Source organism: Porcisia hertigi, chromosome 13 (assembly GCF_017918235.1).
Source record: "Porcisia hertigi strain C119 chromosome 13, whole genome shotgun sequence".
Taxonomy (NCBI): Eukaryota; Euglenozoa; class Kinetoplastea; order Trypanosomatida; family Trypanosomatidae; genus Porcisia; species Porcisia hertigi.
This window is the reverse complement of record NC_090572.1, coordinates 197,551-222,854: the sequence shown is the minus strand read 5'-3', so window position 1 is coordinate 222,854 and position 25,304 is coordinate 197,551. Positions and strand designations below refer to the sequence as shown.

The 25,304-nt window shown below is 56.9% G+C and overlaps 9 protein-coding genes across 9 annotated transcripts; all 9 read right to left on the bottom strand.

Moving 5' to 3' along the window:
* Positions 1 to 477: 477 nt before the first annotated feature.
* JKF63_06258 (uncharacterized protein) lies at positions 478 to 2,049 on the bottom strand (the record flags this gene model as incomplete). Its single annotated transcript, XM_067902208.1, has 1 exon — positions 478 to 2,049. The coding sequence occupies one exon, from the start codon at positions 2,047 to 2,049 to the stop codon at positions 478 to 480; it is 1,572 nt and encodes a 523-aa protein (XP_067758705.1).
* Positions 2,050 to 3,358: 1,309 nt separating this feature from the next.
* On the bottom strand, positions 3,359 to 5,479 carry JKF63_06257 (uncharacterized protein; the record flags this gene model as incomplete). The annotated part of the gene is made up of 1 exon (XM_067902207.1): positions 3,359 to 5,479. The coding sequence occupies one exon, from the start codon at positions 5,477 to 5,479 to the stop codon at positions 3,359 to 3,361; it is 2,121 nt and encodes a 706-aa protein (XP_067758704.1).
* Positions 5,480 to 7,025: 1,546 nt separating this feature from the next.
* JKF63_06256 (uncharacterized protein) lies at positions 7,026 to 8,831 on the bottom strand (the record flags this gene model as incomplete). Its single annotated transcript, XM_067902206.1, has 1 exon — positions 7,026 to 8,831. One exon carries the CDS (start codon positions 8,829 to 8,831, stop codon positions 7,026 to 7,028), a length of 1,806 nt encoding a protein of 601 aa, XP_067758703.1.
* Positions 8,832 to 10,240: 1,409 nt separating this feature from the next.
* Positions 10,241 to 14,263, bottom strand: JKF63_06255 (uncharacterized protein; the record flags this gene model as incomplete). Its single annotated transcript, XM_067902205.1, has 1 exon — positions 10,241 to 14,263. One exon carries the CDS (start codon positions 14,261 to 14,263, stop codon positions 10,241 to 10,243), a length of 4,023 nt encoding a protein of 1,340 aa, XP_067758702.1.
* A 1,593-nt stretch (positions 14,264 to 15,856) lies between these two features.
* On the bottom strand, positions 15,857 to 16,729 carry JKF63_06254 (uncharacterized protein; the record flags this gene model as incomplete). Its single annotated transcript, XM_067902204.1, has 1 exon — positions 15,857 to 16,729. The coding sequence occupies one exon, from the start codon at positions 16,727 to 16,729 to the stop codon at positions 15,857 to 15,859; it is 873 nt and encodes a 290-aa protein (XP_067758701.1).
* An 840-nt stretch (positions 16,730 to 17,569) lies between these two features.
* Positions 17,570 to 18,883, bottom strand: JKF63_06253 (uncharacterized protein; the record flags this gene model as incomplete). Its single annotated transcript, XM_067902203.1, has 1 exon — positions 17,570 to 18,883. One exon carries the CDS (start codon positions 18,881 to 18,883, stop codon positions 17,570 to 17,572), a length of 1,314 nt encoding a protein of 437 aa, XP_067758700.1.
* Positions 18,884 to 20,391: 1,508 nt separating this feature from the next.
* Positions 20,392 to 21,234, bottom strand: JKF63_06252 (uncharacterized protein; the record flags this gene model as incomplete). Its single annotated transcript, XM_067902202.1, has 1 exon — positions 20,392 to 21,234. The coding sequence occupies one exon, from the start codon at positions 21,232 to 21,234 to the stop codon at positions 20,392 to 20,394; it is 843 nt and encodes a 280-aa protein (XP_067758699.1).
* Positions 21,235 to 22,035: 801 nt separating this feature from the next.
* JKF63_06251 (uncharacterized protein) lies at positions 22,036 to 23,004 on the bottom strand (the record flags this gene model as incomplete). Its single annotated transcript, XM_067902201.1, has 1 exon — positions 22,036 to 23,004. The coding sequence occupies one exon, from the start codon at positions 23,002 to 23,004 to the stop codon at positions 22,036 to 22,038; it is 969 nt and encodes a 322-aa protein (XP_067758698.1).
* Positions 23,005 to 23,784: 780 nt separating this feature from the next.
* Positions 23,785 to 24,762, bottom strand: JKF63_06250 (uncharacterized protein; the record flags this gene model as incomplete). The annotated part of the gene is made up of 1 exon (XM_067902200.1): positions 23,785 to 24,762. One exon carries the CDS (start codon positions 24,760 to 24,762, stop codon positions 23,785 to 23,787), a length of 978 nt encoding a protein of 325 aa, XP_067758697.1.
* Between the last annotated feature and the right edge of the window lie 542 nt (positions 24,763 to 25,304).

Below are 25,304 nucleotides of genomic sequence, written 5' to 3'. Positions count from 1 at the left end.
GGGAGGGAGGGTGCAGCAAGTGGCTAAACCACCGCGCCACCTCACCAGCCCCGTTGACCATCGGATGAAGAGGATGCGGCCCCCTTTCAATACATTCACACACATAGTCAGAGACGGACACAGACAAAAAAAAAGCTTCAAGGGCCACGGAAACTGTTGGTAGCAACAACAGCCATCATCACATCAACAGGCGCGCCCATGATGAAACTTACCGAAATCGGGGGAGGGGGACGCGGATGCCCCAAAAAAAAAAACGATGCTGATTGAAAGAGGGAAGAAAAAAAAGGGGGTATAAACAGAGTAGTCCAGACCTCGTCGCCGATAACCTTGAACTCCTCCCTCCTCCTCCTCCTCCCAATCGCGCAGATACACACACACATACCCATACACATACACACACAGAAACATGAAAAAAAACACGAGGCAGAGACGCTGCTTTTAGCGACCTCCTCGCCCCTCCCCGCCCCCAGCCTCATTTTAATCATCATACTCGTCGCGGTTTCGACGGGGTGTGCGCGCACGGCGTAAGCGTCGGGCGCGTTGCGCCTTGTCGTCCTCATCGAGAAAGTCTTTACCCTCATCATCCTCGGCATACCCGTACTCCTCATCCTCCTGAACTCGACGCGCAGAGCGGCGACTTCTACGGCGCTGGAGCTCTGCCAACTTGTTCTCCAGATCCTGGATTCGCTGCTGCTCGTCAGTGGCGGCACCGGCAGGTACTTGCGAGGGCTGCTGCCCATGGTGCTGCGGCTGTTGCGGCTGTTGCGGGGGCGGCTGGCTCTGCTGCTCAGGGTGCTGCGGCTGTTGCGGATGTTGCGGGGGCGGCTGGCTCTGCTGCCCATGGTGCTGCGGCTGTTGCGGCTGTTGCGGGGGCGGCTGGCTCTGCTGCCCAGGGTGCTGCGGCTGTTGCGGCTGTTGCGGGGGCGGCTGGCTCTGCTGCCCATGGTGCTGCGGCTGTTGCGGCTGTTGCGGGGGCGGCTGGCTCTGCTGCTCAGGGTGCTGCGGCTGTTGCGGCTGTTGCGGGGGCGGCTGGCTCTGCTGCTCAGGGTGCTGCGGCGCCGCAGTGAGCGGATGGATGGCTTCCTGGTCATTTGGCCTTGGGCGATTATTCATTGCTTCGTTGTTGTAAATCTGCGCGTCGTATATATCACTCGGCGGCAACACGGTTTCATGCACATCGTGATCGTACTTCTCATCTTCTAGGGGGGAGAGATGCACAAAGATAATGTCGTGGATCTCGGACACACCACCGGTTTGGCCAGATATAGAAAGGTAGGCGTCGTCTGGCATTGGCAGGCTTGTGACGCTGAAGCACGCTGTCTCGGTGGCCTCGCTGTCGACGGACAGGAATACGCGAAGGTCACCCCCCTGGTACAACATGCGCATGGTGGCCATATTCGATCCGCCAACATTGATGTAATCGAACACGCAGCTGGCCGCAATGTCGCCCATGAAGTCATTGTTGACGTCAAAGCGCTTCTTGGAGGAACCGTCGTTGACGATAAGGCTCACCATCGGATTGTCGCGGCGGTTGTCGTTATCGTACGAGTCGAATAAAATACCAAAACCCTTAAAGGTCGAGGAGCGGCCTAATACAGAGCCATCCTGGAGAGGCGGATCCGCCACCCATACCGAAAAGCCGTCCGCGCCGAGCCCGCCTTGTGGCCGAACGACCCGAAAGCCCACAACCACCTCGAATGCGTTCATATCGAGGGGTTCCGTGTTCCACAGGTGACCAACCTGGCTCTTCTCATCACCTGTGAGCCGCACGTAGTGGTCGGTGATTACGGTAGACCCGGATAACTGCCAGTGCGGGATTTCACCGTCACCGTAGTAGTAGCGCAACAGTGGTGGGGTGAAGGAATGGTGGTCGATTGCCGTGGTGAAGCCGCGGCCCTCCTGATAATTCGCCAACCGGGGCACCTGGCCTGCAGCGGCCACAAGATGGCCACCACCACCGATGGCGAGCACTACCATTGCGCATACCACTACCATCCACCAGACGCAACGGCCGCTCCTGCGCTCGCCTGCGGTGTGCGCGTGCGGCATCGTGAACGACGGGGGGAGGGAAGTGTACGTTGGAATAGAGTGAGAAAAATGTGATACTTCTAGGAGGGGAAAAAAAGGGGGGGAAAGAAAAACTGGTACACACAGTAGGGCACACCGTCGGTCCAGTGCAGCGGGAGGGGGGAGTGTAGCGAGAGAGCGAGCGAGGGGGGTGGGTGGGGGGGACTAAAAGAAACAGCGATACCGGTGCTCTGGGGCCAAGAGCTTTAACCTTCACGTGTCCACATATGGGGGCAACAAATGATAAAAGAGAACGAGAAGCAGCGAGCGTAAAAGTGGGAGGAAAAGGGGGTTACGAAAGGTAGACACGCGAAGCAGGGAGTGAGGCTGTTGATTCATGTGTTGTGTGTGGAAGCGGGCGAGAGCGAACGGAGGGGGGGGGGTATATATAGCAGGCTAGGAACCGGTATGCGTAAGAGGGCGGGGGGAGGAAGACTTTCCCAGCAACGATCAAAAGTCACACAACACGAAAAGAGAAGCAAAACCTCCCTGACACATGTGCATCTCCACCCGGGCGATATAGATTCATGATGACCGTTGGCCCTCCACCCCCCCCCCCACAGACACACACACACACAGATGAGCGCTTTTACAACATTCACCCATCCAGAGTCGTAGAGAGAACACTGTGCGCACGATTGGCATCCGGAACGTGTCGAGCACAGCATCTCTCAACACTCTTCAATGTGGATCACAAAAAGACGCTGCGCATTGCAAGTCTTAATGCCCGCTTTTGTATGGAGGTGGTGGGGGGAATAGGGGGATAAAAGCCGCGTGCAGGCTCCTGGCCTGCTCCCCCCCCCCCTCGCCGGGGTGAGTGCTAGACAGTCCTCTGCACCCTGCCAGCACGGATGCCGACTACGCGGAGGTGGCCGGCAGCCGCATACTATATGAGCGCTTCGACGTGAACGAAAAACGGGAAAAGGGGGAGTCGTTTATGAACCCCAACCGATTCAAAAATATATAAAAATATATATAACACACATACACGCACTCTCCAGGTCGATACGAATATATATTTGTGTTCACATGTATATCTAGGGCGGTATTCAGGGAGGTGTGGAGAGTGCAAAGTCTTTAGTTGAGCCAAAAGAGAATACGGAGACCCGTCCTTCTCTTTTTCCTTCACCACCACACCCTCTATCCGAAGAAACGCACACACACACAGAGAGAGACACTACACACTCACGAAGGGCAAACAACGTGCAGTTTGATTCTTTCCTTGGGGGACTTTTTTTTTTGTGTGTGTGTCGGGGTGAAGAAAAGAAGGTGAGAAGGCGATCCGCACATCCTAGCTGCCTCTCTTGTGTAATGCGCACTTGACGCGATAAGCGGAGATCTCCTGTTGCAATGCGATGTCTACCTCGATCTCTTCATCAATCGCCTCGCCAGAGATGGGGTCGACGTGTCCGAGCTGACCAATAACGTTCTGCAGCGCATCGTACTCGAACCGACGCCCGTTTTTTAGCACTACCGGCTCGCGCATCAACTTTTTTGTCAGCCCGCAGACGTACGCCGTAGGGTGGCGCGTTGGTTCTGCCCTGGACCTTGTGGAGCCCCTTTGCGGATGGAGGCCCTTCTCCGACAGAAGCTCCGGCCTCTCTTTCTCTGCTGAAAGGTTGCGGCCCTGGCACACATCGTCCTCAGATAAAAAATCTACATCCATCCCAACAGTCAGACAACTTTGCAAGACCTGGAGCATGAACAAGCGCTGTAACAACGAAAACTGCATGCGAAGCATGTTCTCCTCGAAGACGAGCTTGTGTTTTTCCTCCAGCAGCCTCTCCCCAATGCAAACCGCTTGGCCATACGCCACCACAGACTCGTTGGAACTATTCGTCTCGCAGAACGGGGAATCCTCTTGGGAGGCCAGATAGACAATCAGCTCGACGACGAGCATCTTTTCAAATGGGTTCCGCACACCAGGAGCAACGCTGCGCCTCCCGGCGTCGATACGAAAATTTGACAAGGTACACTCGGTGTTGTCTAGTAGGATCGCCTTCAAAAGACCACGAAACGCCTCTTCGAGGTTCACTGGGCTGGTCAACACGATCCCGTTCATGTTGACGAGGCACTGAACGGTCAACATCATCACTAACACGCCCCCGTATTCATGGCGCAAGTATCGCTCGGCGCGCTGAACCTGCTCTGCAAGACGCGCCATCGAGGAGAGGAATTCCTTGGTGAAGCCCACGACTGGTCTGTACAGGGCCATCCGCAGCAGACGCAGAAGAGTGACAGCTGTCGCTAGAAGTCCGCATCTCATCGCGTCCGTCGTGGAGGCCACCACGTCGCTGCCGGTGCCGCTCTCCGACAATGAGGCGCTTGCGTCGACGTCAGACACAAACGACTGTATGGCTGCTATGACAGCCGGCACAGCCGCGGACGCAAGCCAGTCGTGGCAGCCAGGGTCACCTAGTAACCGGACCCGCATCTCTGTGACTAGATTCACCTCGCAACAGAACTCTACCATGTTGTCCATTGCCCGGCATAGGAGTGAGAAGGCGGCGAGCCAGTTTTGCAGCTCCATCTGCTGCCCCGTGCTCACGCTGGTAACGGTGTGCGCCACGTCAGGGCGACCGAGGGCACCAAGCATGACTGAGTCTGCGAGTCCCTGTGCAAGCGACGGCGGGCTCCGTTTGCAAGTGGAGTCGCACCACGACAAGCGCAGAGACGTTAGTAGCTGCTCCAGCACTCGATGCTCGCGCATCTCAGTGAGTAATGCAGCGATCCTCGCCTGGAAACTCTCCAGTGTGAAGGTCTGCAGCGAGCTGTCGGTCGCTGCGCCGGCAGAGTCCCGCTTCGACTCGGCGACGCTGTCTTCCCCAGTGGCGTAGTAGGTGGCGGGCAGGGTCAACTCATAGAGAGAGAGCAGTGCCGCCTGCAGCAGCGGCCACTCGCACGTCTCGCGATGATGTACGGTGATGCGGAGAAGAGTCTCCAACATACTCCCAGCATTGCCATTACACGTGTGCTCCAGCAGCAGACGACCAACCCTCGTGTCGTAGTTGGTAGTGCGAAAAATCAGCACCGTGAGCATCTCACGAGCCGAGGAGATGCTCTCGGCGTCGTTTGGGCTCGTCCGCACCAGCAACTCCTCTACGCTGCTGTTCATGCTGTCCAGTGTCTTGTGCAACAGACCCGTCCTAAACACAGGAATGGGGGGTTGAGAGAGCGTGTAAAGGCACTCCAGGCACGCCAGCCGCAGCGTGAAGTTCTTGGCATCATTCTTCAAGATTGACATGCACTTGTTCAGCACATCCTGCAGCGCCTTCACCTGCTCGGGTCGCTGGATGAGATCGGTTGCAACCGACACATCCCCGAGGGCGGCAGCAACTGAAGAAACAGTTGTCAGCCCGATCGCGTCGATGGACTGGTCGCACAGCAACTGAACAGCAGGATGCAGCGACATATGGCGACCGCGGGCGGAGGAAGGGAGGGGGGATATCAAAACAAAACAGAAAGCGAAGTAATAAGAGTTTTGTGCGCTTGTGTCTTGGGAGCGGGATGATGATGATGGAGGGGGGGGGGGAGGGTGAAGGGTTTGTGGTAGGTGGAAGAGAACACAACGGCGACAATACGCGGACACGCACGAGTGGAAAGAGTGATCAAATCACACAGGATATAAACACCCACAGATTACGAACTTTTTGTGGGGTAGAAAAAAAGACGAAAAAAAGAGAGGGAGATGGTGTACAGATGTTTCAATCGTCTAACGCTAGAGAAAAAGAAAGCAGAGAACGAGTCCGCCCTTGAAAGGATCACGGGGACAAGCAGCTGCGCGAGCAAAGAGAGACCATAGACACTGGGATCGTGAGTAACGTGGTCAGTAGTAGGTGGGGGAGGGGGAGGGGGGGTAAGTGAAGAGCTGGGTGAAGAAAGGAGAGGAATAAAGATAAGGGGGTGAAGGAGACGTCGGAGGAGGCAACGCAGGGGATAATGCATGCTGGACCCCCACGAACCACCAGCATCACTCATCACTCATCACACCACACCACAGTGTAAATCGATGGGTGCTCTTCCCATGGGCGAGGGGGAGGGGAGGGAGAAGAGGAGGAAACTTTTTCCTCATAACGTCAGGTGGAGTGGAGCAGCGTCTCCGTGGAGGTAAAACGTGTGCGACTATGCGTATCATATATATGATAGAAATCCACACATATAGAAATATAAATATATGTGTGTGTGTGTGTCCCTAGAGGGTGATCCCTTCAGAGGAGATGGCTACAAAGCTCGTGCACGTACGTGCCGCTCATGTATATGCGAAAAAAAAAAAAAACACAGCGTCTTTTTTGTCGGGTGAAGGTGCCCCTCCCCTCCCCTCCCCCCCCCCCCACACACACACATGAAGGCAAAAGAAGCCCTTTGGAGACAAATAAAAGATAAAAAAACCCAAACGAAAGGCACACACACAAACGTCACGGAGTCAGAGAAAAGAGCACAAAAAAGGCTGCGCACTCCTCCCTCCCCTCCCCCCCCAAAAAAAAAGGAGGGAAGGAGCCTATCCGAATGCCCACAAGTGCGCGCGTGTGTATGTGTGTATGTGTGTGTGTGTGTGTGTGTGTGGGGGAGGGGAGGATAGGGGGAAAGGGGGGCTTCGAGACTGTAATCGGGGGGATAAAGAGACGCATAGGAAACTGTATACAGACAAGCAGAGAGGGGGTGTGCAGAACATCGGAGAGGAAGGGAGGGGGGGGAAGTCACTACACACACACACACACACACACACTCCCCACCCCCTATTCTTTGGAAAATTCTTTGCGCAGTCGCTTGTCGTCTCTCTTGAACACCATAGTGAAAACGGGGAAAATCTGCACCCAGAAAAGCAACTCAAGAAACACGCGTGCCTTACGGACTCATGCCCCCCACCCATTGTGGCTCTGAAGGGGGGGGAGGGAGGGAGGGGGAGTTGATATGTCTGGAGAGAGAAACAGAGAGACATCCAGCTCCTCCCGTCTTCTTCAGTGTTTCTTCTCCATGGAAACAGGTGCCACCTTGGCTGTCGGCGGTACTGAGGCATTTGCGTACTGGAGGGCAGCCGCTGTCGACCCCACCGGAGTAGCTGAGGAGAGAACCTCCACCACCACAGGGGCCTCTACCCTAACATCCGTGCTTTTCGCTTGGTACGGCACTCGCGTAGCGGGAGATGGCTGTGGTGATGCGCTACCGGAAAAGGCGCTAGCTGGTGCATCAGCCGTACCATCATCGTTGACCTCATCCTCGTCGCTAAAGACGTCGTCCTCGTCAGCGACGCTGCGCAGACGGAGGCGGATAGCCCTTCTGAAGACGTTCCAGAAGTCCGGCGGGTCATCCGTCTCCCTCACAGCAGGCAGTGTCGGGGTCGGCCAGAACCACATCAGTGGTGGCAGTCCCTCGCCCACAGTCTCCATGGCCTTACGCCAGCTAAACGGCCCTGGCTTCTGCATTGGGCTAGCTAAACCCTCCTCGGCCCTATGTGCAGTTCGCTCCGATAGCACGGGCTGGTACTCGACGCCGTTGTTGGACGCCCGAGCAGCCTCGAGCTCTTTTCGCCGCTGTTGCAGTAAGTCTGTGAGTAAACCTACTCCGCGGCCGGCAGCGTAGAGGTAGTGCAGTAGCATCCCTACTAGGACAAGAGCCAAACTCCCGCTGTACACGAAGACCAAATAGAAGATGGGGTGTGACTTCCCGGAAGGCTTGAAGAAGTACGTGTACCCCTTTGAGACGCAATAAATGTCGAGCGCATCGGCCATCAGCAGATACAAGAAAAGATAAAACACAAACAGCACGTAGTACTTGCTGTTCGCGTAGCCGATGCACCCCCCGGTGCAGACACTGTGTAGTTTTGATCGGTACACACACTGGTTGCAGATCACGCAGTGCCGTGTGTCGTTCATCTGATAAAAATCGCAGAAGCGGCACCAGTTAGCGCCTGGAATAAGAAGGCTCATCTCCTCCTGCTTGCGTTCCACGTCGGTGTCATCGATGGCCTGCAGAACCTTGCGGGCAGCCTCGCTCACCAGCACTATCTCCAACCCTCGACGGACCTTGCGCTGGCGCCGCATCAGCATCGCTTCCGTCAGGTACGCCGGCAGTTCCGAGGTGTCCTCGGACGCATCGCTCTCGCTGTCATCTCCACCTTTTCGCATCTCGTGACTGTCCTCCATCACGTCATTGTCGAACTGATAAGATGCCGCGTCGCTGTATTCGTTGTAGACGCGCAGTCGCGCGTCAAGAGCGACACGCTCTAGCGCTTTCTCCTCGGCCGCACGGGTGCCGCGCTCAAGGATCGCTGCGGTGGAGGCAACGTTCGCCAACTGCTGGCTCTCAGCTTCATCCACATCCGGGCTGCTCCGATGAGGCTCCGTTGGCCTCGCGCTCTTCGCAATATCGCTGGTGCCGTTGTGATCACCGTCATCACCCTCACGCACCGACCCTAGGGTTTTTGGTGCCAAGCGGCTGCCACTGCTGACGTGTGCCTTGGCAACAATACGCTGCAGCTCTTCTCGGAGGACCGTCTCCATGCGCGTCGCAGAGAAGCGCGAGGGTAGCTTACCCGGGCCCACCAGAGCCGACATTACGAGAGAGGTGATGCTCAGACCAAAGCAGGCGAGCGAACAAGGGAGAGAGAAGAGTACCACCAAGTCTGGCAGCGCAGCGCTGGTGTAGTACAAATGCACCGCCATGAAAAAAAAGACGATGGCCATGAGGCCACAAGCGCCGAGGGTGCGGATCAGGTAGCGGCCCAACCCCGGGTTACCCGTCATGAGTGGTGTGGACGGCGGCATCTTCAGCTGCACTTGGATGCCAGGCGGCGCGCGTTGTACTCAATATTGCGCACAAATGCACACACATACACACATACATACACACACACCTCCTCTATCAGAGAAATCCCGTCCTCGTGTCGTCTTTTTGTGCGTATTTGGCGCAGTTCTGTGTGTGTGTGTGTGTGCGGGGGGGTGGAAGGGGGAAGAGATGAAAAAGTGGGAGGGAAAAAGACGAAGGGGAAACCCGGGGAGGAGGAGGAACGCAGTCGACTGAACAGAAGAGGGACGGGAGGGAGAGAGGGGGGAAGGGAGCTAGAACCCCAGACGCACAGAGAGAAAAATGCTACCGCTGCTGTTGTGTGTGCGTGCACCTGTCCGTAATGTGCATATGTAGGTTATAGAGAAGGATCCTGGGCAACCGAACATGCACCACACGCGCACGTGCATGCATTTATGAGCGCGTGTGTATGTTTAAGGGGGAGAGAAGGTCCTTCACACCTGGAGAGCGTTCATTCGCTCAGGAGGCTCAAGATGTGTGCCCTGTTAATCAATGAAAGGAATTAGTCGGAGATAAGAACGGCCATGTATAGCGGGGAAAGGGAAAGAGTCCCCCTCAACCCCACCCCCTTTTTACATCCGCCTTGCTGCACCGTCGTCTGCATGTGAGCCACACGCAGCCGATGATGGAGCACCGTGTCGTGAACTACAGAGCGGGTCAATGTTTGTGAATTTAAAGTGGGGGAAAAGGGGGAAGAAGAGAGTGAAGATCCAAAGAACGAAGATGACGAGCGTAAATGTGATGTCAGTGGAGGCACTAGCGGGAGGGAGGGGAGGGGGGGAGGGAGAGATGAGCACTTCGAAAGGGTCTCCACGTCGCTGCCATCGCTCTCCGTGCGCGCCCTTCTCCCCCCGCCCCCCCCCCCTTCTCCTCGGCAGAGCAACCGGTGTCTATATTGCCTGGCCACACACACACACACGCGCGCGCACGCACCCCGTTGTGTAACCTCGTTCCAAGATGAAAGGAATGAGTTTTGATAGACCCAGGCGTGCGCCACACCTGACATGCCTTCGCCGGCGACGCCCATCACCCCCACCCCACCCCCGCGCGGCAGGCCACACCATCACGACCCAACAGCCAGCCCCGCCTTCACCGTCACCTCCCTATCATTGCACGTCCCTTCAATGCCTCCTCCTCCTCCCCCCCCCTCCTGCCACGCCCGTCCTTATTCGAGCCCCTCGAGTCCCAGCGCATATTACAAGACGCATTTGCATCGCATTGATACCAGAAACATAGGAGTTTGGAAAGGGGAAGCAGGAGCCCCCTTCCCCGCCCGGACAGACAGACAGACACACACACACACACATACGGAAAAAAAAAAAGAAAAACCAAAGCGGTGTGGGTTCTCGGAGGCAGCCTTCATAGTTGTTTAGTGCTTCGCTTGCTCAAGGAGCGCGTGATGGGTTCGCCGGGCTACTTGCAGCTCGCATGTAAGGTCACGTGCGCGGATGATAGCGCTAGCTTGTGACTGACCTGCGACGCTGCGCAGCAACGCGACTACCGAGGCACTGCCAGCCGCCGCCATGTCAGTGCGCTCCACCTCCGTGACGAGAGCCGCCCAAGCGTTGACGTCGTCCATTGGGCTAGAGAAGTCTTCATCGTCTAGCAGGTTGTCCTCCTCTACGTCATCCAAAGGAGCGTCGTCATCGATGCCCGCCTTCTTGTGATGTCCCTGTTGCTGCGACTGACGAAGCGCCTGTGCGTGGCGCAGCATGCTCTGAAAGCGGTTGTCACCGCTCAGTCTATGGCCAGAATCCTCCCCGCCCTGGAACCCCTCAGAGCCTCCATTGTCGTCGTCGATGTCACCCAAGTCGCCATCGTCGTCCTCTTCGCTGTCATCGCTATCCTGGAGCCATTCACCGTCGTCATCCTCGTCGCTGTCGCCCTCACTATCCCAGTCGTCGTCGTCGTCGTCCTCTCCCTCCCCTGCAGCGGTGGCTTCGCTGGCGTGCACTGCGGGCATCGACCTCCCCGACAGTTTCGCAATGCGTCGCTGATGAACGCGCAGCTCCGCTGTACCATTCAGCGCTTCCATATTTGCCAGCTGTTCCAACACACCGCATTGTACGAGACCCTCGAGGCTAGACTGCAGCTCTGCTGCACCGGCACCAACCGTGTTGGCTGCAAGTGCACGTAGACAAGAAACGATGGCGTGTACAAAGAGACTGCGATCATAGCCGCGCGTAAGACTCAATACTGTCTCCTCGCTACCGTCAATGGACACGCTCAGACCCAGCAGAGATATGTACTGCTCTAGAAACGGGCGTATCGCCTGCAGATTGTGCAGCACTGCCACGGTAGAAGGCGCGTCGGCGATAAGGCAGGAGAAAATATTGTTAGCGAGCAGCACACGAAACGTGGCGCTCGACTGCGGCCGTGTGCCCGCAGTCGTCAAAGCCTTTTGTGCCACGCTCTGAACTAAGGCCTGTGCCACCTCCACGGATGCGGAAGCAGTTGCCGCCACCGCCGCCGAGGACGCCCAGCTGCACTGCACCAACACATCAAACAGCTTCGGCACTGCGGACACCTCACGCTCCCGTAGTGACGTGCTCGCCAGCACTGCTTCGCACATGCCCAAGACCAGTTGCGCCGGAGTCTGGGCCGCCTCCTCTGCCGGCACAGCTGCAGGTAGCGGCTCTCGCGCCAACTCTGCCAGTCTGCCGTACAGGAAGGAGACGGGCTCGACGGAGACGAAGTTGTCGATCGGGGGAAGCAGTTGGAGGATGTAGTCGACAGCGCCACCTCGGGTGACAAGCTGGTAGAGGCACCACAGCACCTTCCACATCGGCGGCGCTACGGCTGGACTGCGCGCGAGGAGGGTGGTGAGAAGCGACAGCGCAGGGTCCATGAAGCCATAGGAACTGCCGCCTTGGTGGCCGAGAATCACGAACAGCATCGGGGCAACGCGCAACTGGATGTGCACAAAGATGTCATGCTGGAGGGCTTCGGATGACGGACACGGGGCAGCCGAAGATGGCGAGGATGATGGTGCAGCACCAGAGACCTTTGCCAATAAGTCAGCGGCAGCGTGGCGCGCGGCCACAGTAGTCGCACTCTCTGGAAGCGCCCTCACCAGCGTCGTGAGTGTCTCCAGAAGCTCGTCGGCAGCCATCAGGACATCTGCAAAGCCATCGTCGTCGAGAAAAACGTCGTCTTTCCCGCTAAGGCCCGTGGCTTGGGGTATGGATGTTGTCATTGACTCCAATGCCTTGTACTTGGTCGTCACGCGCTCTAGCACGACCGCAAAGTGGTTCACCAGCATCTCTGTCAGCTCCAACGCCCACTGGGACAACGTGTTCTTATAGAACGAGATGGTCTTGCGAAGCGTGCGCACCACCGCCTCGTTGTCCATCATCCGCATCACATTGAAGTAGTGCTGGATGAGCTCCGCAATGCAGGGGTTGATGATATCACGTGCGAAAGGGTGGCAAACGAGGCGCGAGAAGCAGACGCAGGCCTGTACCCGCACTGGCACCTCGCTGTCATTGAGCAGACGCAACACGGGCTGCAGGGTATGCTGGTACGCCTCCGGGCTGCTCCACTGGAGCGACGGCGCAAACGTGCTGAGGACGAGCACCGCACGTGCACGCAGAAACCCGAGTGGGTACTGCATCACAGGTACCGTGAAGGTCGACAGGACGTACTCGAGCTTGTCATCGCCGAAGTGCATGGCTAGCAGAACTTTCTTGAAGTTGTAAAAGCAGTAGAGGGTCGCATCGATGCGACGCGCCGCCTCCATAGCAGGAGTGTACAGATCGGCGCTACTGCTTGTCGCCGCCGCCGCCGCGTCAACGTAGGCCTGCAGTTGATTGAGCAAGAAGCTCATGAGAGACGAAAACAGACTCTTGTCATGAAATTTTTTCGTACCGACAGCAAGAGACATGAGGAGGCTTGCTGAGGCCACCTTGGCGCTGTACATGTCGCCGGCGGGGCTCGACTGCTTGCGCACGTATTCCTCGGGATTGTCGTTCCACAGCTCCTCATCCCCGGCGGTGAACGCGAGACGGGGAAAGAGAAGCACCGTCATCAGCTCCTCAGCGCTGGGGTGTAACACGCTCGCGTACACCGCCTTCTGGTCGACTGCGAGCGTCAGCACCTCCAGAGCGAGGATGTACGCCTTTGAAGTCAGGGCGACCGGTGAGCCGGCGTGCCACCGCACAAGCGCCAAAGCGACCTCGGCAGTGGGCAGCAGGTACTGAGAGGTGAAATACTTTGCCACGGTGCGGCAGCGTCGCTCGCAGCTCTTCGGCGACGCAAACTCTTGGGTGAGTTTGTAGGCGATGTGCATGACCCACTTGAGCAGCGTGAACATGGGAGACTGCTGGAAGTCAGTGAAATGATCACCACGAAGCTGCGCAACGGACATACCCGTCTCGGCTGGGTGGCGCAGCGCCTTCTCCAACCTCGCTTGGCAGAGCGGCAAAACCACCTGCTGGAAAGCCTGGAGCGGCGTCACCACACAGGCAACGTAGAGGCGGTCAAGAGCTGACACCTCGCACAAGCAGGCGGGCCAGCGGCTGGAGAAGAGAGAGAGCACGCACTTTAGGGAGAGTCGCATGCAGTGCGCCAGCGCTTCCATCTCCGCCGAGAAGCAAAACGGTGCAGTCAAAGCAGTGCCAGAGGTCGCCACCTGGGCGCTGTGGCTTGCCAACACCGACAGCTCATGTTCCCACCGCCGCGACAACAGCTCCATCAGCGACAGGAGCAACGGAGAAAAGTCTCTGGCGAAGGCGTCTGCTTCGTCGGCATCCACCTTTAAAGGGTCCTCGTAGATTTTACAGCACCCCCGCAGTACGCCCAGGGAGCCCTTCAGCTGCTGCAACATCATGCAGATGACGTTCCCGTCAAACTCCGGGGTGGTGCTCTTACTGTGGTCCAACAAACCACGCAACGCCGTCATACTCTGGTTCAACAGCCCCGTCAACTGCGACAGTAAATCAGGCCAGCGCTCGGGAAAGTCAACGCTCATCACCTCGACCGTCGCCGCCAGCAACTGTCGCCGCACCGCCTCCGACACGTGGGGCTGACACTGAAGTGACACGACGTACTCACGCACACGACCCTTGACCTCAACGGAGCATTTTGGGTTTCGATTCCAGTCGCTGCGGCCAACCTCATTGCGGAACCGAATGGCACTCGCCAGCAGCGCGCTCGCCGTCGCAGGAAGGCCTACGTGAAATGTATTCGAGCACACTGTGGGAGAGCAGCAGGCAAGTTCCAAGAGGTGAAGAATGAAGTGTGGGTCCTCATCGGCCAGTTTAGCAAGCGCATCCTCAGCCGATTGTCGTGTGGCCTTGTCTGGCGACAGAGTGGCGGTGAAGATTAGGAATAGTCTCTCAGGGATGTTGCCGCCGCCGTCGCTGGTGGTGAGATTTGTCTGGGGACCGCCCATTAAGTCCTGCCAGCGAGTGCACGTGTGTGTGTGTGTGGGTGTGTGGGTGTGTGGGTGGGGGGGTCTGCTGCTTTGCTGGTGCTGTGCGTAGTGCTCCCAACGTGTGCAGGAGAGGAGGGGGAGAGAGGGGGCCACAAAGGAAACGCGGATTGAAAAGAAGTTGCACAAATTTTCACATGCCTTCGGGGGGGGGGGGGGGGGATGAGAATTGAAGCGGCGACAGCGCTCAGGAAAAAGAATACGAGAGGGGGCAACTCAGCTACAAGTGCGCTCGCACAACTCCCCCCCCCCCCTGTACCTCCTGTTCAAAAAATTGAGCACGGGCATACACATCTTGTTCTCTGGCGCATGTGCCGCTACAAAAATCTTTGCCCATCGCGATACGCAGATGCCTGATCGTTATGGTGAGGACACTTCACCATATTGTTTGTTGACAAATGACGGGGAGAGAAGGGCAATCGGGACTGTGTGCTCATTGCGGAGGCCAGGCGGCATAGGCAGTGAAACCACACAATAGACAGGACAGACCTGTGCAGGTGTTTGGTGCGGGAAAAAGAGCGCGACACCAAAGGGCAGCAGCACGTTGAGGGATGGACGGAGTAAACATACATGGGCGAGTGTACACCCAGTCGTTGTGCATCAATGGAGGGGAGGGAGGAAACATGACGCAGAAAAAAATAATAATAATAACGTGTCGGTGGTACATCCGAGTAGAAACTGTGCTCGATACGAAAACCGCTGCCAATTTGGGTAGTGCGCAGCTGTGAAAAAATAGCCTTGCGAATAGCGGCTATGGGAGGGGGGAGAAGGGGGGGGGTATGGATGTCCGGGACAACTCTCTCCATCTTGCCCATCCCGATCCCCCCCCCCTCACCTCCACGCGTTACTCTTGCTTCCCAAACTTTCTTCAGCGATAAAGCCCTCCCACACCGGACTCGGCTTCCTTCACGTGTGTACACACGTGAGAAGGCAGACGCGGTTTTCTCTCTCCCCTCTCTCACGGCGCAACTTGGGCACCATATGGTAACGGCATCGGAGAGAATGGGGCCGTCGAGATGGCGAGGGTCAACCACCCAGCGCCCCCACCCCCCCCATTACCCAAACATATAGTCTGAATCCCACCATCATCTCACTCCACCACCCTTTCTTTCCCCCGTGCCTCAACCTACAGAAAACAGTGTCGTCGTTCTAGCAGTGACTTGTGTGCGCGTGTGTGGGCGCGCACCCCTCCCCCGTGTTGCCTCCGACTCGCACCGGTAGCCATAACAATCATTGTTGTAGCTCATCATGTCCTCCCCCTCCTCCTTCTTGAAGAGGGAGGAGGGGGAGGGGGAGGGGGATTCCAGTATAACAATAAATCGAGGCATCATCATCCAGCAGTAGCAGGAAGAGGAGTGTGGAGTGTGGAGGATTACAGAAACACAGAAAAGTGATATTATGGCAAGGGGACTGTGTGCGCACACACCTCCGTGGGTCAAGTGCTCGATTTGAATAGAGGGCGGGGAGAAAGACCCTCTCAAAATAAAAACGAGGGGAAAAGGCGTTCCCAGGCGTGCACTGAAGGGGGGGTGGGGGAGGTTGGTTTGAAGCCTACTAATGTGAGCCATCCCCGCCATCAATGATCATGGCGTGGTCTTGTCGCCCCAAGGTACTCAACTTTGGCGGCACACCATTGTTGTTGGTATTCTCGCTAATGTTTTTTGCGGCAACGGTGGCAGTGGCACCAGGGGTAGTGGGGACGCCGTAGCTCGTGGTGGTGTTCAGCTGCTTTGACATATCGTTCAGGCGAGTGACGTGTTTTGAGATGTCGCGGAGGTGGTCGCCGAGGGAAAAAAACTGTGATTCGAGCTCCTCGAAATGGGCCGCAACATCTTCAAAGGCTTTGTCAGCAAAGCCGTTTTCGTTTCCCCAGTCGTTTTGAGAAATATGCGGAGCCGCGCCAAGTGACCCTCCGGCCTCAGCCACGCCGGAGGTACTGGAAGCGCAGAAGCTCGCAGAAGCCTGGTGAGACCGACGTCGATTTGGGAATGTCGAGTGCACATTGCCGTTGGACGGAGACATGCCACTACTGGCTCCCTGCCCGGTCGACGTGGACGGCAAGTGAGTCGACTGGCTCATCGAGCTGCGGAAAGACGAGCTCTCCATTCCGCTGCCGCTCGCGCGGAAGCTACCATCACCGAAGCTGCTGTTGCTCGGCATTCCTGCTGGGCCAGAGCGCTGCGACTGTGGCGGCGGCTGCGCACTGGCGTACATGTTCGTCACAAGCTTGTGTCCGTTTGTGCTGCTCGTCTTGAGCAACGCGCAGGTGCGGTAGAACACTTGCGTTTCGATTTCTGCGATGCGCTTCAGCTCATGCACAAAGGCGTCTTGCATCGGGGCGGAGCCGAAGGCGTTCATGCGACCATTGGCGAAGGTCTCCTCGATGTCGCGCAACTCGGTCTCTACATCGCCAAAGTCAGACTGCATTGCCAGTGCAAGACGGACAGTGCCAGTGACCGTGTGTATGTGTGTGTGTGCTCCCTTTACGTAGCACCAGGGGGGAGAGGGGTGGCACACTAAAGGTGCTGACCAGTTGAACCTAGCTAGAAGAGGGGAGAAGAGAGAGAGAAAGAAGGGGGGAAGTGAAACGAACATCGTCAGGAACGCGAGAGCTGTTCGTGTGTGTGCGTGTGTGTGTGGGGGGGGGGGGAGGCCTCACCGGCGTTGGTCCAACGCTCTCCTCCCCTCTTCTCCGTCGAAATCCCTCTACCCTCTTCTCCTCTTCCCGTTTCCGCAGCCAGTAAAGGGAGAGAGTGGGAGGCTGTACTTGCGCACGTGTTCCTCACTTGGCCATGTCAAAAGGCGTAGCAACCAAAGTGTAACTGTGACTGTGTGTGTGTGTGTGTGTGTTGAGGGATGGGGAAAGTAGAGCACAACGACAGCAATAATCGTAGTCACGAAGGCGCCGGAACGGGTTCTCTCTCTCGCTCTCTGGGGACCACCAGCGTTTATGGGCCCTCCTCTAATCTGTGGAATCGATTGCACACCACCTCATCCTCCTACCACCGACAGCCAAGCGGCGCACCCGTGCTTTACATCTGGACGACGACAATCGGGGGAGTGGAGAGGGGAGCAAAGGAGGTAGTAAACATGTACAGAAATATGTTCGCGTGGACGTGCACACATGTGGGCGCAACCCTGCGCGACCAAATCCGCTTTTTTTCGCAATCAGCAGCATCAACAGCAGTGTGATCGGCATAGCCCGCAGGAGACGAGTATAACCGTGGTGCACCCCGACACCACACACACACACACACACAACCCTTTCTAGTAATAATTCTCGATGTGTAGAGACGGCACCTGCTGCTGCAGCATCAGCCGTGCCACCATAGTTTCCTCCGCAATGCCGTCAATTGTTTTTCGCAGCAGCGTCACACGATTCTGGGCCTCTGTCAACTTGTGTTCGTCTCGCGCAGCAGCTTCATTCTGGGCGTTTAGCTGCGCCTCAACAAGCCCACGCTCCTGCAAAAGGGCCGCAATGCGGGCGTTGATGTCATCCACCTCGCCCTGCAGTGCAGAACGTACGAGGTGGCGCTCCTCCACGGTGGTGGAGAGATCCCTACGCTCCTCCTCCGCAGCCGTCAGCTCTTCTCGATACACTTTCACGCGGCGGCCGGTGCTGATGAGACGACGGGCCTGTTGCTCCACTACATCGATGATAGCGTTTCTTTCGGCGGCGCTGCTGCCTTCGGGGCAACTCTGAGCGATGATACGCCGCACCTCTGGCGGCAGGGGGCCCTCCACAGTGCCTGCGAACTCCAACGAAGCAGTGACGCAAAGGGGCGGTGTTGCAGTACCAGGCGGCAGAAAACCGTTGTGGGCCCCGGTGCCGTGCACAACTGCACGGTCGCTGGGCAGCAACTGCGCCAGCGGAACCCCACCGGTGGGCAATCCCGGCGACGGCGACAGCGACGACGACGACATCAATGCCTCTGCGACTGGGCCGTGCGACTCCTGACGCTGGAGCTCTTTGTGAAAGAGGGCGTTGTAGTTCACAGCCATCACCGTTCTCTCTTTCCCCACCTTGGCTGAGGGGACTCCAGCATTGCCGACCTCCGCGGCGGCGAGGCCAGCCACCGGCGCACTCGAAGACGGGGAGGACGGTGGTATTCGGCCCTGCGACCGCCTCCGTGGCCGCAAGACGTGCGCTGTAGAGCACGAGGACAGTCGTGAGGATCCCACACACCCGTCATGGGTAGACTGACGTTGGTGTCGTCCGTCCCCTGATGAGAATGCGAAAGCAAAAGAAGAGCTCGGTGTTGAGAGTGCAGATGCGGACGAAGAAACCGGGCCGCTACTGTCACCGGCTGCGAAACCTGATGTGAACCCGGCGTGCCTCTGCCGCGATAGGCTAGTCTGCGCACTTCCTGTCCCTGTGTTGCTGCCAGTACTGTTGTTCCACAGCAGTGGGTGGGATGGATTCGCCTGCAGTGGTCGACTCTGGATCGATGTGGTGAGCTCCGGTGCAGTAGACGCGGCAGCGACAGTGACGGCCGTGCGCGAGCCCACTAACTGCGAACTGGGACCGACGTAGCGGTAGGCGTTGCCGGGGCATTGGTTGCTGTCAGCCGCCCTGCCCATGTGCCTCATCCACGCACCGCACAGTGAAGCACGGATTGCAGTGTAGCAACGATGTTCGGCACCTCATCAAACGCCGTGGAATACGACGACGATAAATGTACTGGAACTGAAGTTTTAAGAGCGTGTGTGTGTGTGTGGGGGGGGGAGAGAGAAGGAAGGAGAACAGACACAAATATGAAGGGAGAGTGGTGTTGTGGGGGCTAGACTAAGCTAATTGATGCAAGAAACTGCATGACACATCCCCGTCCTGGAGACTCTAGATGCAGTTATGCTTTTAAAGGCAGTTGCACCCTGCCAAAACGGGAAAAATGAGCGACGCATCGACTTTTTTTTTTCGTTTCTGGTCACCACACACCGACATTTTTTCCTGAAAAAACGGAGAAGGGGACATGCATGATGAAAAGAGAGTGACCCTCATCCTCCCCCCTCCCTCCCGCAATCTTCCGCGAAACGAGATGTGCTTTTCGCTGGCGGAAAGGTAAAAAAAAAAACAGCTTTGCCACTCTCTTCACTTCACCACCAACCGAGTTCATGTGAGCGAAAGGGAGGAGGGCACTCTTGCACACCAACACGTAATGCGTTGAAGACCTACAGACAACCCCAAACAAGTAAAAGTACGGCCGATAAGCCAAGGAAAAAAACCAAAGAAATGGGGAAGGGAAAAGCACAGTTCGGATGGGGTAGAGAGAGACAGACAGACAGTCGGGAAAAACAGGAAAAAGAAAAAAAAACGGAGGTGTCACACACTCAAGAGAGGGAATACGTGGAAACAGACACAACAGCGCGCATGGGCTGCTCTTGTACCGGTCACCCCCCCCCTCTCTCTCTCTCTCTCTTGTGAACTCGTAAACCTGGGTGCCCCGATGGGCATTGCTCTCTTATTCATTGCCAGATGCGTGTGTGTGTGTGTGTGCGTGTGCCCAAGTAAGCCACACGGATGCCACTCCATGAATGGCCAAGTAAGGTGCAATGTGAGCAGCAGAAACCAAAATGAGGGAAAAGCACGACACACACACGCACGCGCTCACAAAAAGACTGTGTGTGTGTGTGTGTGTGTGTGTGTGTATATATATATATATATATATATATGTATATGTATATGTGTGTGTGTTCGATAAGTTATTTTCTTCACCACCCCTCACCCATTGAACCAAGCATTGGGGGGAGGGGAAGGGAAGGAGGGGGGAAAGGAGGGGGGAAAGGAGGAAGGAGAGCGGCAGAGACACTACGCATTTGACAGACGTACGTACGTGCGTTGGAGGCGGGGAGGGGGGACCTCAAAGCTCAGCCGAACTGACGTATCTTCTGTGTTTCGCAGAGTCAAAAATGGGCATATATATGCATGTGTGGGTATGTGTGTATACGCCTATGTCTGTGTAGATATGCCGAGAACTGCCAACGAGAACGAGCGAAACGGCGTCAAGAGAGAGAAGCGGGGGGAAGGGGGGAGGGGGGGGCGGGTTGTACGCGTGTGCGCCGCCGACCTCCCCCCCCCTCTCACCCCTCTCTTACATGGAAGAATTCACCAAACACTTGACCATTACAATAGACGGCGTGGGCACCCCCGACCCCGCTTGCTTGTCCTTTGGCGCATAGAGAAGTTTCGTGTAGAAATTCTTGGAGGTCGGCAGAGCGTATATGAGGGCCCAGCGGACGTGGAAGGCGTACTGGGCGATCCTCTCCGCTTCCTTCATCAGCATATCATCCACGCCAAAGCATCGTACACCCTTCACGACGCACATGCGTTCAATCTTGGCGACAACCTCTCCAAGTTTTCCTGTTTCTGGCGTCTTCGAAACCCGGCGCAGCCGAATTGTCCCAACGGGAATGAGCCTTTCGGGGCGATAGTTCGGCGAATACATTCTCCCCTGTACAGATGGCTTGCCGCCGCTGCTGCTGCCGCTACTGCCTTCAGCGCGGCGTTCATCGTCTGAAGGGACGATTCTCCGCTCGCGGCGCTGGAAACGTAGCCCCGATCCCTCCATCCCAATACTTCTCAATAACCGCGCCTGGACCATGAGATCTCCCATGTCCTCCTTGAACAGTGTTTCGTTAAAGTACGCCACAACGTGAATCGAGACTGGCTCGAAGTCGTCCGAATCCTCTGCCATCGTGAAGGCAGGATCCTCGCAGAGCACCTTTATTCGTGTGCACACCGAGTCATCGTAGACAGGCTGCACCTCACCCACAACAGAGCGAACTACCGTGTACTTGGCGAAGAGCTCCTTCTCATTTGGCTGAGCCGCGAGGAGCCTCTGCACTTCGGCCAGCCCTGCCCACTGCGCCTCAGCGGAATAGCCCCGCACTGCGAGGGGTGAACCACTCCAGTTACTTTTCAAAGCGGAGGCCATTCTTCGTGATGGCCTGGCTCAATATATATATAATATATATATATATATATATATATAATATATATATATATTTTTGCAGCGACGAAAGCCAAAAAGTCCACCGTGTGTTTGTCGGTTTGTGGATCTGCGTGAGTTACTAGTAATCGTGTGTGCGCCAGTGACAGGAATGGGGGAGTGTGGAGCCTTTGATAGGCGAGCGAGCAGCAGGGGGAGGGGAGGCACAAGCCCGACACGGTAAAACGCTCAGCCGACGGGAAATTTAAAAAAGGATTTGGAGGAGGAGGGGGTGGTAGACATCGATACGCGGGAGAGCCGAGGATAAAGGGGCGGGGCAGGGTGGACGGGGAAGGGGAAGGGGAAGGGGGTGAAGATGCTGCCACAAAGTGAAACGAGAACAGCGGTCTCCGTTGGTCACACACGCGGCACCCATCCATGTATGAAGGAACCCTCGCCCTACTTGAAGAGGCAGACACGAGCACAGATGTGCATGCACACGAGTGGGTGGGGGGGTCCATGTGCTTTTTTTTGCCCCTCTCTTTTTGCTCCCGCGGCCGATTTCACCGCCTGTCGCTGAAGAAAGCGAGGAACAGGGGGACACTTCCATAGTAGACACCCCAAAAGATGTGTGGCTGTCACACAGACACACACACACAAAAAAAAAACTGCCCCCCTCGTGCCACACACACCCCCACCCCTCTCTCGACACATATCCCGGACCCCCGCCCCCATCGAGGCAGTGTGCGTCCCACCCTCAGCCCTTCTTCTTCGTGGTTCGTTGGTGCCTCTGGCATGGCCACCTTCCTAGACAGACATTCGAGCCAGCTCCTCCCTGATCAAAGTAATGCGCCGCTGCAGCTGCAGCATGCCATTCACGTCCAGCTGCCCTTTAGCGTACATCCTCTCCGCCTTGCGAATCGCAAGACGCTGGAAGATGTTCTTCCAGGTGAACTCGTCCTCGCCGCAGCGGTAGTAGTGATACACCAAACTACAGAAGACGCCTGTGTAGGCGAAGAAGTACGTGGTCGGCTCCACCAGGTTCCAGTCGAAGACAACAAAGACCCAGTGGAAGTACACGACCAGCTGTCCTGCGAGCAACGCGAAGGTGCCATACTTGAGGAGCGGCAGATACACACCGTAGACAAACCTGTCGATCTTTTCCTTGCGTGCCGTGGATGGGGCGAGGGTGCGCTCGGCATCGGCGAGGAGGATTTGCAGCTCGCGAACCGTGTGGTCTGCGATGATCGTGGTGGAGACCCGGGGAGCACCTACTTGCGAAGCCGAGGCCATCGACACAGATGATGATGACGAGAGCACCGAACGTGCTGATGCTGTGTCCGACTCCAGCGTGACCCGAAACGGGCACAGAGCCTCCGCGATAAGCCGCTCAAACGCAGCCATGTCCGTTACAGCGTACGATGGAGTTTCGGTGGGGTGGTTGGTCTTTGCGCACACATCACTTGTGCCCGCGCCACAACTGCGGCTCACATCGCGCACGGGCTCGTTGGCGGCTGGAAGTGCGGCATAGCCAGTGTGAAGCACGACGCCCTCAGGCGTCGTCGATGACGACGAGGATGTACTGGGTGTTGGCAGAAGCTCGAATACGTGGTTGAGAGGAGCACTGGGAGAGGTAAGCTTCAACTTCGCTGTGGCACCAGCAGCAGCGGTGGTAGTAGTGCGGTTGCGCCGGAGGGGAAAAAGCCGCGTGGGTAGGCCGTACAGAGAGCGCCACTGTGCACAGCGTGGGGGGACGCGGCGGTACGTGAAGCACATCACGGCTTTGCGCAGCATTGTGGAAGTAGACGACCAACCGCTCTCTGAGGTGTGCAGGATATACGTGTGTCTCTGGATGTTTTGGCCGATTGCGTAGATGAACGCAACCTGACAGTGGTGGTGGTGAGGGGGGGAGGAGGACAAATGAGAATAAGTGGAAAAAGGGGGAGAATAGAGTCACATTGGCTATGAGCACAAGCGCGCTCACCAATCAGGGAGAAAGCATGCCACATGGCGATTTACAAGAGTAGCCTTCCCTATCCCTTTCCTCCCCCTCTCTCTCTCTCTCCACACGCAGCTCCCGCTATCCTATTCGGTGTGCACATCACCTCGCCACCCGCACTCTGCAGTGGAAAAACGAAACCGCAAGCGCACTGACAGCCTCATGCCCAGGCGCTGTGGTGCAACAGAGGCAGGGGGGACACCTGGTCTCCCGCTCTAGCCCTCCCCTTCCCCTCTCCGCCTTCAACGCACAGCCAGACGCCCCAAAAACATACAGCCCTGCCTAAATGCCTCCAGCCGTCATTCAACTTGATGTCCCGTCATTGTTGCTCACTCCCCCTTTCTTCTTTCCTTTGCACTTCTCGGCGATACAAATCTGTTTGTAGACGCACACACAAGCAGGCCGGCAGTGTCGCCGGGGGGTGGGGGAGGGGGGGCCTCTTCTCGGCATACGACTATATCGCCGGATAAGTTGCTGCCCCTCTTTTCCTGACGTTATTGTGAAAATTTGAAAGAAGCCTCACCTGTAACGAGACATACATACAGAGAGGAACACATTCAGAGGTGAGTAAACATTTGATCCAGCCGCGTCGCTGAGAGGAAACCGCCGATGGTCACGCCAAGGCCGAGTCCCATCATGGAGCGAAAAATAGCACCACCGCTGTTCCACGTGAGCAGCATGCCAAGAACACCGTAGGCCCCACAGCGACCAGATGTGCGCATCCAGCGGTCATCCTCAGGCGAGGCGCGCAGCGCCCATAAGCGACTCACGATAGCGTCCACTTGCGATTTGGTAAAGTACGCCTTCGACGTCCACGAGAGACCCGACGACGAGGGGCCCGCCGTACTGGCAGCGCCAGCAGGCTGGGTGCACCTCGTATCTTCTGGGGTAGGGGCTGATGCACCGGACGCGACAGAAGCCACGCAGCCGCGGTAACGCGCAGGATCATGCACAAAAGAGTGCAACTGTGTCGAGAGATACCCGTGTGGCTCCAGCAAAGCCTCCCATGCAATGCTGTCCGCTCCGAGCCCCATGCGCTCCAGCTCTGTTTGGACCGGATCCTCGCACAGCCGCAGCCAGACGAGCGCCTTGGAGGTAAACGACTGTGTCCTTTCTAGCCCCTCCTTCGCCCCTCGGCGACGTTCATCGTACTGCTCGACTGCCATCACAGCAGCTGCCTTCTCCCGCGCTGCGGTAGCCTCCAGAGCCGCCGGCGTCAGCCCTTGCACGGACTGGCGCGCGTCCCAGAGAACACCGCCCAAGATGCCGATCGGTGTACTGTAGCCAGCGCTGGGGTACAAGTAGTGGTGTAGCTTTACTAGCGTGCGGTCAGCGAAAGATAGGCGTGGGAGGCGATAGAGATAAAAGTGAGCCACCGACGCTGCATAGCCGAGTGGCACCGTGTAGCGCATACCGGTGGCCGCGCTGTACTCGCACAGGGCAAGACCAGGGTATTCAGTGGCGCGGGTGCAGGCTGCGTAACCTGGGTAGTCACGAAGGTCAACGGATAACGAGATGAGGTTCAGCACATCCATTGTTATCGTACGTGACGCCAAGACAGCCTGCTCTTGTTGATAGCACACATGCACACATAAAAGAAAGCACGCGTGGGCGTCTATATTTGTGTGTGTGTGTGTGTGTGTGTGTGTGTCCTTGAAGCACCCTGCACTGACCCAAAACTGTGGACCAGACGGAGACTGCTCAACCCGAAGCGAGGAGGATAACGTTATCGAAGGGGGGAGGATGCGCAATGCGAAACAGGCGCATCACAAGTGATCATGGTGGTAGGGGAGAGCAAAGAGAATGGAAAAGAGAGTGGAGCACGATAAGGCTGGGAAAGGGGAGCGATGGGAGGGGAGGAGGGGGGGGGAGTTGGGTAGGAACCGTACACATCTATTCAGACAAGTACGGAATCGCTGCGTCTGTGTATGTATGTATAGACTTCCTCGCATCAATGAAAGCAGATACAGGGTAAGAGGCTCTGAAACACACACACACACACACACACACACAGAGACAGAGTGAGAATAAAACATTGGAAAAGACACAGACGTATGTGCAGCGGAATTCTCAAGGC